Consider the following 13,584-nt stretch of genomic DNA (forward strand, 5'->3'; position numbering starts at 1 on the left):
GTAGATGCAACGGTGGCTAAGTGGGTAAGACGTAGGTTCATCGGGATTTTCCAACGTGGTTTCCCCTTGTCAGTGGTGCAGGACAGAGGGCCTGACAAGGACAGCTGTCTAGTCATTCAGATGGTACGAAAAACCGAGGTCCCGTGTACACTTTGGCAGTTGGATCTCGATATGAGAGTAGGTCATAGTGCCGCTGCCTAGGCAAAATTTCCCTCATAGCACACTGTATGGTGTATGCCCGTCTTCATTAGCCCAGTATAGGAGCTGAACAATTTGTAGATGCGAGAGACTGATAAATGTAGAACCCAGTAGTTACAAGGATATTATTACACTATCTCTATAGATTCTAATTCCTACTCAACTATCTCCCTTAACGTTTTACTTCAAACATAGACAAAGTTCAACCCAGACTTCTATTCCCACACTTATTTGATCAACGTGATAAATTGTCAAAAATCAGAAATAGATTAGAAGAACACATTATGATCCAAGATTTCTCATCTTAGGTTAATTTTACTCAAGTGACTTGAATTCCTTTCTCTTTGCATTTAAACATACATTATGCAAGAGCTTAATCTTCCTATTGTAGGTTTTTCTTTAGGTCGGACATGTTATCTAAATTTAGTAATTAGACATTATCAACTCTCGGTGTGAAAGCTAGCTTGTCATACTTACTGGATTATGATCTTATTTGGTGCTCAACTTTCATTCATGATTAAGCCATGAAATGGATAATCGAGACTATGGTTTTTATTGTATAGACTTTAATAATGATGATCGAGGCTAGGCCGAAAATTCAATCGGTAAAATCTCAGTTCAGAGTGGATCAATTTGACTGAAATTTTCAGCAAATTCCCATGATAGTGAGAACTGCCAGCTCTTTATCTAATCTCCTATATACTATTCAAAAAAAGTAGGGGATATTTGATTTTTAAGTGTTATTAAAGTCACCTAATGAAACTGACGAAGAAACAAATGACAAAATGAAATGAAGTTCACATTCATCGATTTATTCCAAATGATCGTTAGACTAAGTAAGGCACAGACTGACCATTATAAGGGTAAAATGATACCCGGGGTCAAACAGCAAAGTTACCACAGCATCACAACCAAGTCAGTAACGGGTAAATCCTACTCTGTTTGCCAAACAAGCATTGATCCGACGTGGCATACTCCTAATGAGACGTCTAAGGTCATTTTGGTCCAGATTGTCCCATTCCTGTTGCAACGCAGCAGCAAGTTCTTGGACATTGGCAGGACGTTGTTGACGTTGACGTAACCTCTGTCCAAGCATGTCCCAGACATGCTCGATGGGGGAGAGGTCGGGACTCGGTGCTGGCCAAGGTAATGTGGTGATGTTCTGTTGTTGGAGGTAACCTGTAACGATCCTGGCCCTGTGACATCTTGCGTTGTCATCCTGGAAGATGAAACGGCGGCCATGACGTCGTGCGAACGGCACAACATGGACTGCCAAGATGTTGTACCGGTAGTACTGGCCTGTAACACGCCCTGCAACAACATGTAAAGCCGTTCTTCCAGCAACAGTGATGCCTCCCCACACCATAACAGAACCACCCCCAAATCGATCATGTCTGATGACGTTAACGTCTTGGAAGCGCTCGTTTCGACGACGCCACACCCTCCTACGTCTGTCCAAAAATCAACAGTGAACCTTGACTCATCTGAAAACATCACATTGCTCCAGCGTCGATTATCCCAGTGTTGACGATCCTTACACCAACGACGTCTTGCCTGAATGTGATGATCTCTCAAACAAGGGATCACGCGAGGACGTCTGGCGCGAAGGTGACCCCTATGCAGTCGATTCCGAATCGTCTGACCACTCACTCTCACACCAGTGTCTGTTTGAAGACGAGCGCTGATCTGATTTGCTGTGATGACACGATTTCTCAAGGCCAAGGTACGGATAAATCGATCCTGGGCTTGAGTTGTCGCCCTTGGTCGACCTGAACGTGGTCTGTCCTGTACAGATTGTGTATCACGGTATCTGGACCATAGCCTGCTTATGACAGACTGAGAAACATTCATCGTCCGCGCCACAACCGCCTGTGTTGTGCCGATCTGTAGCATGCCAAGAGCACGTAACCTTTTATTTTGGGTAAGCCGACGCATATCAAAATTTGTTTTCTGGTCACTAAAACAATTAAACTGATGTTTCCACCCTGGAATTCAATGCCACAATGACTGTAACATTCAAAGTCAGAGTCGTGCAAATCTTGGGTTGGACCCCCATGATGATCCCAAGCATCACCTGCATTCCATGCGGTAGCTATTGGTGCGTTTGGGCGTCACATGTAACTGGAAATGTTTCTTCTGTTAGGTTCTATAGTGACTTTTTTCGTAGTCATTTGCATATTTTAGTATTATGCCCCCAAAATCAAATATCCCCTACTTTTTTTGAATAGTATATAATGTATCTTTAATTATCCATTGCGTAAACGCTGTTTTATGCTTGACAAACATGTTTTTTAATATTTGTTTGCTTGAAGAGGTTGACAGGACAATTACCATAAAACCAGAAAGTAAATGAGGTTTAATGTTAGTAGAGGGTTTTTTTTCCACATGTGATGATGAAAGTTTCTTACAGTTAATTTTTTTTTATGGAGACTGTGCTTCCGATTATCGTTAAGCTAACGTTTTAGGGCAGTGAAGAAACGTTTTCTCTTGTTTGTTTTGCAATATCAACATCAGTATTGTTTAAAGTAGCAAAGTCTCTGGCTCAATATTATCCAAAGTCTTCGACATCAGTATTGTTTAAAGTAGCTAAGTCTCTAACTCAATATCATCCAAAGTCTTCGACGTCAGTATTGTTTTAAGTAGCTAAGTCTCTAACTCAATATCATCCAATGTCTTCTACATTGAAAACACGAATTACTTGTCAATTTAAATCAACATTGATGTTGTGATCCTACCGGGAAAAGATGGCCTTCTGATATCCAATATCTAAGACAAAATAAACATTTTACCATTGGTACACGAATCGTGTACCATAATGCATTTCAGCGCCATTTCTAAGGGACTCGCAGAACGAGGCATAGACATATTCCACAGGTCATGTCAAACAGTGGCCCTATGTTCTTACCTGGAGAGCATGTGCAATAAATGCTATCGATGTAGACTGGGATAACCATACGCTAGAGGTTGCCATTCGATTGAGACTTCTGGCGTATTTCGCCGAACATAACTGATTAGAAATGACCGTATAAACAGAAACGATTGAATGTAAATCAGTTTATATATAACATATTACATTATTATATGCGTTGCGACCTATTTGTGTCAATTTCTAGGTCCCAAATATTAGCGATTTAGCTCCTTTAATTATAGTGGAGGATTCTTTGTTTTGGGGATGATGAATATTTCTTTGAGAAAGGTTTCAGATTATCCAAGGCTATTATCTTCAGAAGAGTGAAAAAAGGTTTTTTCGGGTTTTTTTGCAACATATCTCCTGAAAATTATTTTTAATAAAGTGCAGGTTTTAGAGAGATTATCAAAAGCTATAATTTTTTTAAAAAATGTTTTGTAATATATCTCCTGAAAGTTTTTTTTTAATGAAGTGCGAGTTTCAGAGAGATTATCGTAAGCTATCATTTTCACTAGGGTGAAGGACGATCATCTACCTTCGACTACCTGTTTCTTTTGCAATTTCATCATGAGCATTAATATAATCGGCTGATTTTTTTTTTCATTTTGTGTGTGGTTTTTTTTTAATATTATTCAGTAGTTTATTCCACTCTGTGATATTGGCTATTTTTTTTTGAAAATTCTCTTTTATGAAGAGTAAGCTACCAAATCAATTTCAGAGGAGTGAAGCAAAACATTAGAATTATTTAATCACCTGACGATTCCTTTATATTTATTTACGCAACACTTATTTATGTAATATCTCCAACAATTCGTCATTTAATTATATTTTATTACCGTGTTTCCTCGTAAAACAATGCAATCATATTTTCTTTCAAATCAAATCGTTAGTCAGGAAATTCATAGCCATTTGTAAAATAAACAAGTATTTTAAAGGTCACTGGAAAAGCTTCATAAATTTTTTTAAAAATGCAAGTAATTATGTCAACATATCCTTTCCATAAGTATAACACGAATCCGAAAGTCAATATTACCTGAACAGGTAAATTTCAACATTAGTAATTTCCGCCGTTCTCCGTGAGTAGTCATAACTTTCCACCAATAAACAATCCGTGACGTCATTTTAGTTCTTCTGCTCATAGAAATATAGACTAGAATGTGAGCAGATCTATATTTCGTTTCTTTCTTTTATACTTTCAATGTCCTACACTACATGACCAGTTGCATTGAGAGGTCGTGCCGCCAGGGGTCGCACTAGCGGCTTTTGGCCCTATGACGTCAGAAATTGATTAATCAATCAGCGTTAACGTTTCTAATGGTTTACCCACAGTTCCGAGCATCGCATGCTAAGAAGTCGCCTTAAAAGATGGTTATATAACAACTCTTCCGGATTCTAGTGTAGCAAAGACAAGTAAAACGAAATTTTGAACTATAAAAAATGAAACGAAATAGGATCTGTGTTTTAATCCGATTGAGTGGTTAAATTATCTCCAATAGCTTCAGTCTTTAAGAAGTGTTGTGTCCGATATACTGTTTGCTTATAAACTGATAAAAGAAACGGTCGCTGTCTTTTTATCCTTTTGTTGCTGGGTCATGGTGGCGAGAAACATAGTTTTTTTGAAAAGGACATAAGACTCTCCAGTTGCAGAATGTTTTTTAAATTATTGATGTTGATGTTTTTTTAATGTCTAAGTGGGTAAGACGCTTGCTCGCTAGCCTGAAGGTCACGTGTTCGATCCCTGCATTGACAGAGAAAGTTCATTGGGATTTTCCGGCGTGGTGAAGAACGGATAGGACGAAAAACTAAGGACCCGTGTATACATTGGCGTGCACGTAAAAGACCCCTTGACAGTTGGAATTAGATATAAGAGTAGACCATAGTGCCACTGTCCGGGCAACTTTTCCCTCATGGCACACTGTATGGCGTATGTCCGTCTTTATTAGCTCTGTTCGGAGCAGAACAGCAGGACGTTAAGCCCCATTTCATTTCATTTCATTTATAACCAAGCAGAATGGGAGGCCTGATAAGGACAGCTGTCTAGCCGTTTGGATGGTACAAAAAAACAAGAACCCGTGTATACATTGGCGTGCACGTAAAAGATCCCTTGGCAGTTGGAATTAGATATAAGAGTAGACCATAGTGCCACTGTCCGGGCAACTTTTCCCTCATGGCACACTGTATGGCGTATGTCCGTCTTTATTAGCCCTGTTCGGAGCAGAACAGTAGGACGTTAAACCCCATTTCATTTAGTTTTTAATGTTTAATTTTATCTATAAATTCAGGTTGTATCCAAGGCTGCCTTAGAAGATGCTAAAGCTCTGGTTATGAATGCATTTGATGAAAATAATGATGGTCGAATAGATATAGCCGAGGTTAGTACCACGTGTAGATTGTATCTTAACTTTAATAAACATGGCGTGACAAGTTGAAGCCGGATGTTGATATTTTATGTCTGGTAAATGTGAATGGTTCAGATGCAGACGATTGTAACCTACACCGTAAACCGGAAATGGAGTCCCAGACGTGATAAATGATGTGTACAATGCTCGGGTGATTCCATAGTTTGCTCCGCCATTTTTAATGGATGGTCGAATTTATCAAACATCATGTAGGAAATCGATAATCGATATCACTGGTCTATGTTATTGATTAAAGTATTAGAGTTTTGTTCTGCATGGCCATTGATATCTTTTCCTTCTGTTATGGGACTGGGGGGAGGGCGAATGGTTAGCACATGCGCGCTGTATCATAAGGTATGTCATTGGGTCAACTGGTGTGGTTTCAATTCCCCGGTTGTACGTGACAAGGAGTAGTGTCGCTTGTCCAACTTCGTGGGTTTTCTCCGGGTCCTCCGCTTCCTCCCACTGACAAAGACCCTTACGCGCAAGTAAATTATTGAAATAAAATTGAACCATATTTTAGTCCCGAAATGACCTAGTCTGTGTCAAATGGAGATAAACCTCTCTCTCTCTCTCTCTCTCTCTCTCTCTCTCCCCCCCCCCTTCAGGTGTAGGGTGATCTTAAGCGTCACACCCCGACTATTTAGGGCTGTCAATGTGTCATCGTCACGTCGTGGTTTAGAGTGGGGTTTAACGTCCACTCGACACAAACTAGGTCATTTCGGGACTAACACATGGTTCAATTGTATTTCTATAATTCGCTTGCACGTAGGGGTCTTTAACAGTAGGAGGAAACCGCAGGACCCGGAGAAAACCCACGAGGTTGGGCAGGCGACCCTACTCCTTGTCATGTGCAATCGGGGATTCGAAACCCCGCCAGTTGACTCAACGGCAGACCGTATGATACAGCGCGCGCGTGCTAACCATTCGGCCACCCACCCCCATTAATTAATAAGTATAACCTTCCCTTTCTTTCCAGATCTGTATTCATTTTTTTTTTTTTTTTTGCTTTTATCTTTTCAAATATGTAATTGAAAACGCAACTTTTACAAGTTTGTAATTTTTGGGACATTTTCGCGTGTTGTGTTCATGTTTGCCAGCGACCTTGTGTATTTTCTGGTCGCCGTACGGTCGCAGCGGCGCAGTAAGGACGCCACCCCGGTTTGACGGGATTATTAAGAAATATAATTCTGTGTGTAACGTAATGTTTTCAGTTAGCACAACTTTTACCAATGGAAGAAAACTTTTTGTTGTTGTTTAGAAGAGATAATCCATTGGACTCTAGTGTAGAATTTATGAAGGTAGGTACTCTAGATAATCACTATGGTAACTTATATTATGGCGTAACAATGGTATATTGGAAAGAACCATTGAAATTGAGTAGGTGTGAGGTTGAAATGTACGAAAATTCGCCCATCAAGGGTTTTTACCCTAATAACCTTCACCTGTTATGTTCTATATATTAGCAACAGTTGGCAACTATCACATAGCCGATATTTCTCCCTCCTGGATCCGCGCATTTACAAGTAGTTCCGGGTAACAGTCTAGCAGCTGTATTCCAAGTTCCTCTTCTCCCTCCTGGATTCGTTATTCCCGCGCATTTACAAGTAGTTCCAGGTAACAGTCTAGCAGCTGTATTCCAAGTTCCACTCTGATAACAGTACAACAAACTAACGACCAAAGAACACAGAAAACATGTCTTTACATTGTCATATCGTGATATCATTACCATATCAGGGTGGATCCAGGAAGTTTTGCAGTAGGGGGTTTGCCAGTTAACAATGCTTGATGCCACCATCGTCTCTAAATTACGCAGGCATACATACACAATGAACTTTTTTAAAGAGAGAGCAATATAGGAATGGGGTCTAACGTCCACTCAACACAAACTCAATTTTGTTTCAATGGGAGGAAACCGGGGGACTCCGAGAAAACCCAAGAGGTGGGACTGTTAACACCCCGTTGATGTCAATTTTTATGGTGAAATAATAGGATCACATTGTGATTCAATTTCATTGATGCAAAGCATTAATTGTGACATCACATATGCCTATATCATTATTTGATGCTTTGAATGCCCATCCCATCCCACCATCTGATGATTAAGGATATAAAGCACACGACCGTCACACTTCTGTCTCACAATTCTTTTTGTATGTAGTTGATCAGGCTTGGATTTGCATCCCCCCATCCCCTCTGGATCCGCCCTCCATATATTTGAGAGAGATTTGCAAGTGTCGTCGGTGACATATATAATGTGCATTCGTTCTTTGTGGCATGTCATAAAGTCTATTCTGTTCCTTGTTTGCTTGTTATAAAATAATTCAGAGATAACCTACAACTTACACTATCTTGAAGTCATATCGTACATTTTAGCGATAGCAATGAGTGTGTTATCTGATTCAAGAACCACTCGAACGACATGTTTCATACATAATACATTACTACCGTTTGGCCTGAAGACACTGATGTCAGTTGCAATTTAACAGATATGTCGTGGTACTAGTTGTTTGCAGGTGGCATTGTTTCCTCATTTTAAAGTGTCATTCTACTTTTAATTTATATTGCATATCTTATCAACGATGGAGGGTTGGATAGCCGCATGGTTAGCACGTGCGTGCTGTATCATAAGGACTGTCATTGAGTCAACTGGCGTGGTTTCGAATCCCCTATTGTACGTGAAAAGGAGTAGGGTCGCCTGTCCAACCTCGTGGGTTTTCTCCGGGTCCTGTGGTTTCCTCCCACCGCTAAAGACCCCTGCCCGCAAGCGAATTATAGAAATAAAATTGAACCATTTGTTAGTCTCGAAATGAACCAGTTTGTGTCGAGTGGACGTTAAACCCCATTTCTCTCTCTCTCTCTCCCTGTTCTGCTCCTATACTGGGCTAATGAAGACGAACATACGCCATACGGTGTGCTATGAGGGCAATTTGCCCGGGCAGCAGCGCTATGACCCACTCTTATATCGAATTCCATCTGCCAGGGGATCGTTTTTTTGCTAAACTGAGTCTAATCAATATTTCTTTTCGTTTTTTTATACTTTCGATGGTCTCTACTACATGAAGATCTGACCGGTAGTAGTGGGAGGTCGTGCGGCTTTTGACCCTATGACGTCAGACATTGATTAATCAATAAGTGGTGACGTTTCTAGTGGTTTACCCACAGTTCCGTGCACAGCACGCCAAGAACTCGCCGTAACAGATCGTTTCGTTTGATTGGCTAATTCCGTACATCAAACAGAACGCCTTTTATATAACAACTCTTCCACATCCTAGTGTTGTGAACACAAGTAAAATAAAATTTTGAACTATAAAAAACGAAACGAAATAGGATCTGTGTTTTAACCAGATTGTCAAGGGTTATCAGCTTGTTTATTATAAATCTTATTCACACGGGGGGGGGGGATGGCCGAATGGTTAGCACGTGCGTGCTGTATCATAAGACCTGTACGTGACAAGGAGTAGGGTCGCCTGTTCAACCTCATGTGTTTTCTCCGGGTCCTCCGGTTTCCTCCCACTGCTAAAGACTGCGAATTATTGAAATAAAATTAGACCATATGTTAGTCCCGAAATTACCTAGTTTGTGTCGAATGGACGTTAAACCTCATTTCTCTCTCTCTCTTTCTCTCTCTCTCTCTCTTTCTCTCTCTTATTCACACGATTGGAATCCCGTTTTAATTATTACTAATTCCAATATAAAATATTCATAGATGCATCCAATTATACATGTATGTATATCTATATCTGTCGATGACGCTTAATAACCAAGCAATATCATTAAAAAAAATTAAATTAATGGCTTATAACAATAGGTTTTCTCATATACTACCAGCTGTCTGTCTATAGCTATATACACATACAAAGTGATGAAATAATTGATATTTTATACATTAGTGACATTCCTGGGTTAATATCAAGCTGCTACATTGAGAAGTGAGAGAGAGGGGGGGGGGGAAACGTCCTCTCGAAACAAACTAGGTCATTTCGGGGCTAACCCTTAGGTCAGTAGGAGGAAACCAGAGGACCCGGAGAAAACTCCACTTTTTGTCAGGTACAACCGGGGAATCGGAACCACGCCAGTTGACTCAATGAGAGAGAGAGAGAGAGAGAGAGAGAGAGAGAGAGAGGGGGTGAACGTCCACTAGATACAAACTAACATATGGTTCTATTTTATTTCAATAATTCTCTAGCGCGTAGGGGTCTTTAGCAGTGGGAGGAAACCGGTTGACCCGGAGAAAACCCACGAGGTTGGACAGACGACGTACAACTGGGGAATCGAAACCACACCAGTTGACTCAATGACAGACCTTATAATACAATGTGCACGCGTTAACCATTTGGTCATCGATCACCCTACTTTGGGTATATAAAGTATATAAACCGAGGTTATTGGAGTTAATCAGATATATAGATACGGTTTAACGTTCTACTGTCTTGCACCTACCAGGATAATGACGAATGGTAAGCCATGCAGTGTGTTAAAGGGAAATTTTGCCTGGGCAGCTTACTCGTACTGTCGATCTGCTACTGTCGGGGTATCTTTATCTTGCTACCAATGGTATACGCGGGGTCTCAGGGTTTTTTTTTTGTCTTATCCGAACGACTTGAATATTCAGCGTGGATGGATAATCCCTAGGTTTCCAGGATCGTTTGGTTAGCAAACCAGCACCATACTCACCCTGTCACCTTCGTTCTAATCCATTGTTGAAGGTCAATTTAAATAGGTATTATGTAAGATTTAGATAAAGAGCTGGATGTTATCGCTATAATATGTCATAAAACAAAGATAATGCAAAGTGAATATATTAAAAATTTCATTCAAATTACTTTTTTTGAGCGAAGTTATAAAAGATCGTAGTTTTAACGAGATGTGTGCATTGATCGTAACCACCGCACTGGCCATTCGAGTCTTAGACTATCTTCTTTATTTTTAAATTAAATCATTAAATGGCCAAATCTTTTTAATCTAATTAAAATCTGAGCCATCCAATGGCATCGAGAGTTGATTATGGTCTTGTCATGTTAATAAATGTCTAATTAATAATTCATATAACATTTAAGACCTAAATAAAAACCTGCAATTAAATAGATGGATTTAGCACTTGCATAATGCCTGTTTAATATAAATATAGTCATATAAAAAGCAGTAGAACTGGGGTTGCTAGAAAACAATAATATGACTTTTATTGATTGTTTTTATTACAATTTTTCAAGTTATAATTAAACGGTGTTATTGTTCTGATATTATGTACAAATTTATTCATAACATTTTATAATGATAATATTAATGTAGATGCTGGAACGCGTGGTTAATATAACTTAATAATGATTCTGAAAGTTTATTCATTCTCTATAATTCTATTCAAGTTAGTGGAGCCTATATATATTAAAAAAAACTGAAATATTCATTAGTCAGGTTAAAGGCAAAGAATAGTATATATTATCTTTAAAGGATTTTAAACTTTTAAAGAATTTTAAATTTTATAAAGAATTTTTAATTTTTAAAGGATTTTAAATCGTTAAAAGGTTTTTAATCTTCAAAGGATTTTCAATCTTCAAGGGATTTTCAATCTTTTATGGGTTTTTCAATCTTTTATTGGTTTTTCAATCTTTAAAAGATTTTAAATCTTTAAAGGATTTTAAATTTTTAAAGCATTTTAAATCCTTTAAAGAATTTTCAAGCTTTAAAGGATTTTAAATCTTTAAAGGATTTTCAATCTTTAAAGAATTTTCCATCCATAAAGAATTTTCCATTCATAAAGGTTTCAAACTTTAAAGGATTTTCAAACCTTAAAGGATTTTCAATCTTTAAAGGATGTTCAATCTTTAACGGATGTTCAAACCTTAAAGGATTTTCAATCTTTAAAGGATGTTCAGTCTTTAACGGATTTTCAATCTTTAAAGGAATTTAAATTATGTTTTTCGTGCATAAGGCAGACAATAACAATATATGTGTTCAATTACTTTATGCCACTTAAACATTATGTCACCGCACAGAGAGTGGCGTAGACACAACATTGTTTTATTGCCGCTGCCTTGGCTCATACAGAAATAAACTTCTGATATTATATTTTACTGTGAGTAATATGGGTGTTTTGTTATAGGTATGGCGACAGTATGATAAGGATAACAGTGGTTATATAGAGGCAGATGAACTAAAGGTAAGACTTGGAGAGAGAGTGTGAGAGAGAGACAGAGAGAGAGAGGGGGAGAGGGGATTTAACGTCCACTCGACACAACTAGGTCATTTTGATAATTCGCTTACATGGAGAGTATGTCCTTAGCAGTGGAAGGGGCGTGGGGCTTGGAGTAAATCCAGGAAGTAGGACAGGCGGTCCTACTCGTTTTTGCATGCAAGCTTGGAATCTAACCCACGTCACTTAACTCAATGTCAGTCCTTACGATCTAAAGTACACACTGGGAAGTTTGGAGGAATGCTCTCGGCCTACACCAAGATCGAATCCCGGACTTTTTGATTAGTAAGCGACCGCTTTACTAACTGAGTCACCGCAGCTCCAAAAATACGTCAAATTGGTATAGAATTAAAAAAAAACGGATATTTGTCCCTTTAAGACTTTTGATACATCCACGCAGGAATTTTCATTCTGTGGTCGCTTATTCAATCATCGTTCATGTCGATTTTGTTTTTCAGGAGTTTCTGAAAGATTTGTTAAAACAATGTAAGAAGGATATTGAAGTTAGTGAAGAAAAATTGATCGAGTATGCTGACACAATGGTAAATGTATATTTACTTATTATAGATTTTATTTAAAGATACATTATGTAAGATTTTGATGAAGAGCTGGAGGTTCCTGCTATTATTTAAAGATACATTATGTAAGATTTTGATGAAGAGCTGGAGGTTCCTGCTACAATAGTTGATTTATTCTAGGTGACGCTATGACTGTTTGTCGAATTTTTAAATGTCGCCGGTGTCCAAATCCATTTAAAACTCGGCCACCGGATGACCTAGTGAGTTGATTTTAGGCTTGCAATGTGAATTAATGTCTAAATAATAATATCTTAGTGGATAACCCGGTGCTGTTCGGATTTTGCCCGTAACACCGAAACCGGAAGCGGTAGGCCAACGCCATTTACATTATGTTACTCCCTGGTCCAAGCTACCCTTATATAAATGAAATGAAATGAAATGGGGTTTAACGTCCTACTGTTCTGCTCCTATGCTGGGCTAATGAAGACGGGCATACGCCATACAGTGTGCTATGAGGGAAATTATATCGATTTCCAACTGCCAAGGGATCTTTAACGTGCATTCCAATGTATACACGGGACCTCGGTTTTTCGTCTCATCTGAAGGAATAGATAACTGTCCTTGTCAGGCCCTCCGTCCCGCATCACTGACAAGGGGGAACCACGCCAGAAAATCTAGATGAACTTTCTCGGCCAATGCAGGGATCGAACACCCGACCTCCAGGCTAGCGAGCCAGCGTCTTACCCACTTAGCCACGTGATCCCCTACCTACCCTTATATACCAAAGTTCAGCCTCGGGACAGCCCTAGTGTAGCCGCCAACCGTGAACAGACAGACAAATGATAAATGAAATGAAATGAAATGGAGTTTAACGTCCTACTGTTTTGCTCCGAACTGGGCTAATGAAGACGGGCATACGCCATACAGTGTGCTATGGGGGGAATTTTGCCCGGACAGCGGCACTCCGGCCTACTCTTATATCGAATTCCAACTGTCAAGGGATCTTTTACGTGCACGCCAATGAGTACACGGGACCTCGGTTTTTCGTCCCATCCGAACGACTAGACAGCTGTCCTTGTCAGCCCCTCTGTCCTGCATCAGACAGACAAATGAACAAAAACAATCACAAATATAGATATAAGTTTTGAAGTCAGAGAAACGTCGTGGAATATGTAGATTTAGATCTTACATAATGTATCTTTAATAATATATGGTATGGAACTTTAATAATATATGGTATGGAACTTTAATAATATATGGTATGGAACTTTAAACAAAAATATTACACACAAATTGAAACTGAGGTATTGACGTGTCATTCTATAGGTCCAGTTGAAGAGGAAGTAAGTCTATACAAGGCAGTATCGC

At 39.2% G+C, this 13,584-nt stretch overlaps 1 protein-coding gene across 1 annotated transcript in view; it reads left to right on the forward strand.

Annotated features, from left to right (window-relative positions):
* The window catches only part of LOC126814833 (calbindin-32), an 83,230-nt gene that overhangs the window by 61,048 nt on the left and 8,598 nt on the right, over nt 1–13,584 (forward strand). Inside the window, exons 3-6 of the mRNA XM_050540227.2 lie at nt 5,389–5,478; nt 6,720–6,806; nt 11,609–11,665; nt 12,157–12,240. Of these exons, the coding sequence (XP_050396184.1) occupies nt 5,389–5,478; nt 6,720–6,806; nt 11,609–11,665; nt 12,157–12,240 (318 nt within the window). The remainder of the gene's footprint in view (nt 1–5,388; nt 5,479–6,719; nt 6,807–11,608; nt 11,666–12,156; nt 12,241–13,584) is intronic.

Source organism: Patella vulgata, chromosome 3 (assembly GCF_932274485.2).
Source record: "Patella vulgata chromosome 3, xgPatVulg1.2, whole genome shotgun sequence".
Lineage (NCBI taxonomy): Eukaryota > Metazoa > Mollusca > Gastropoda > Patellidae > Patella > Patella vulgata.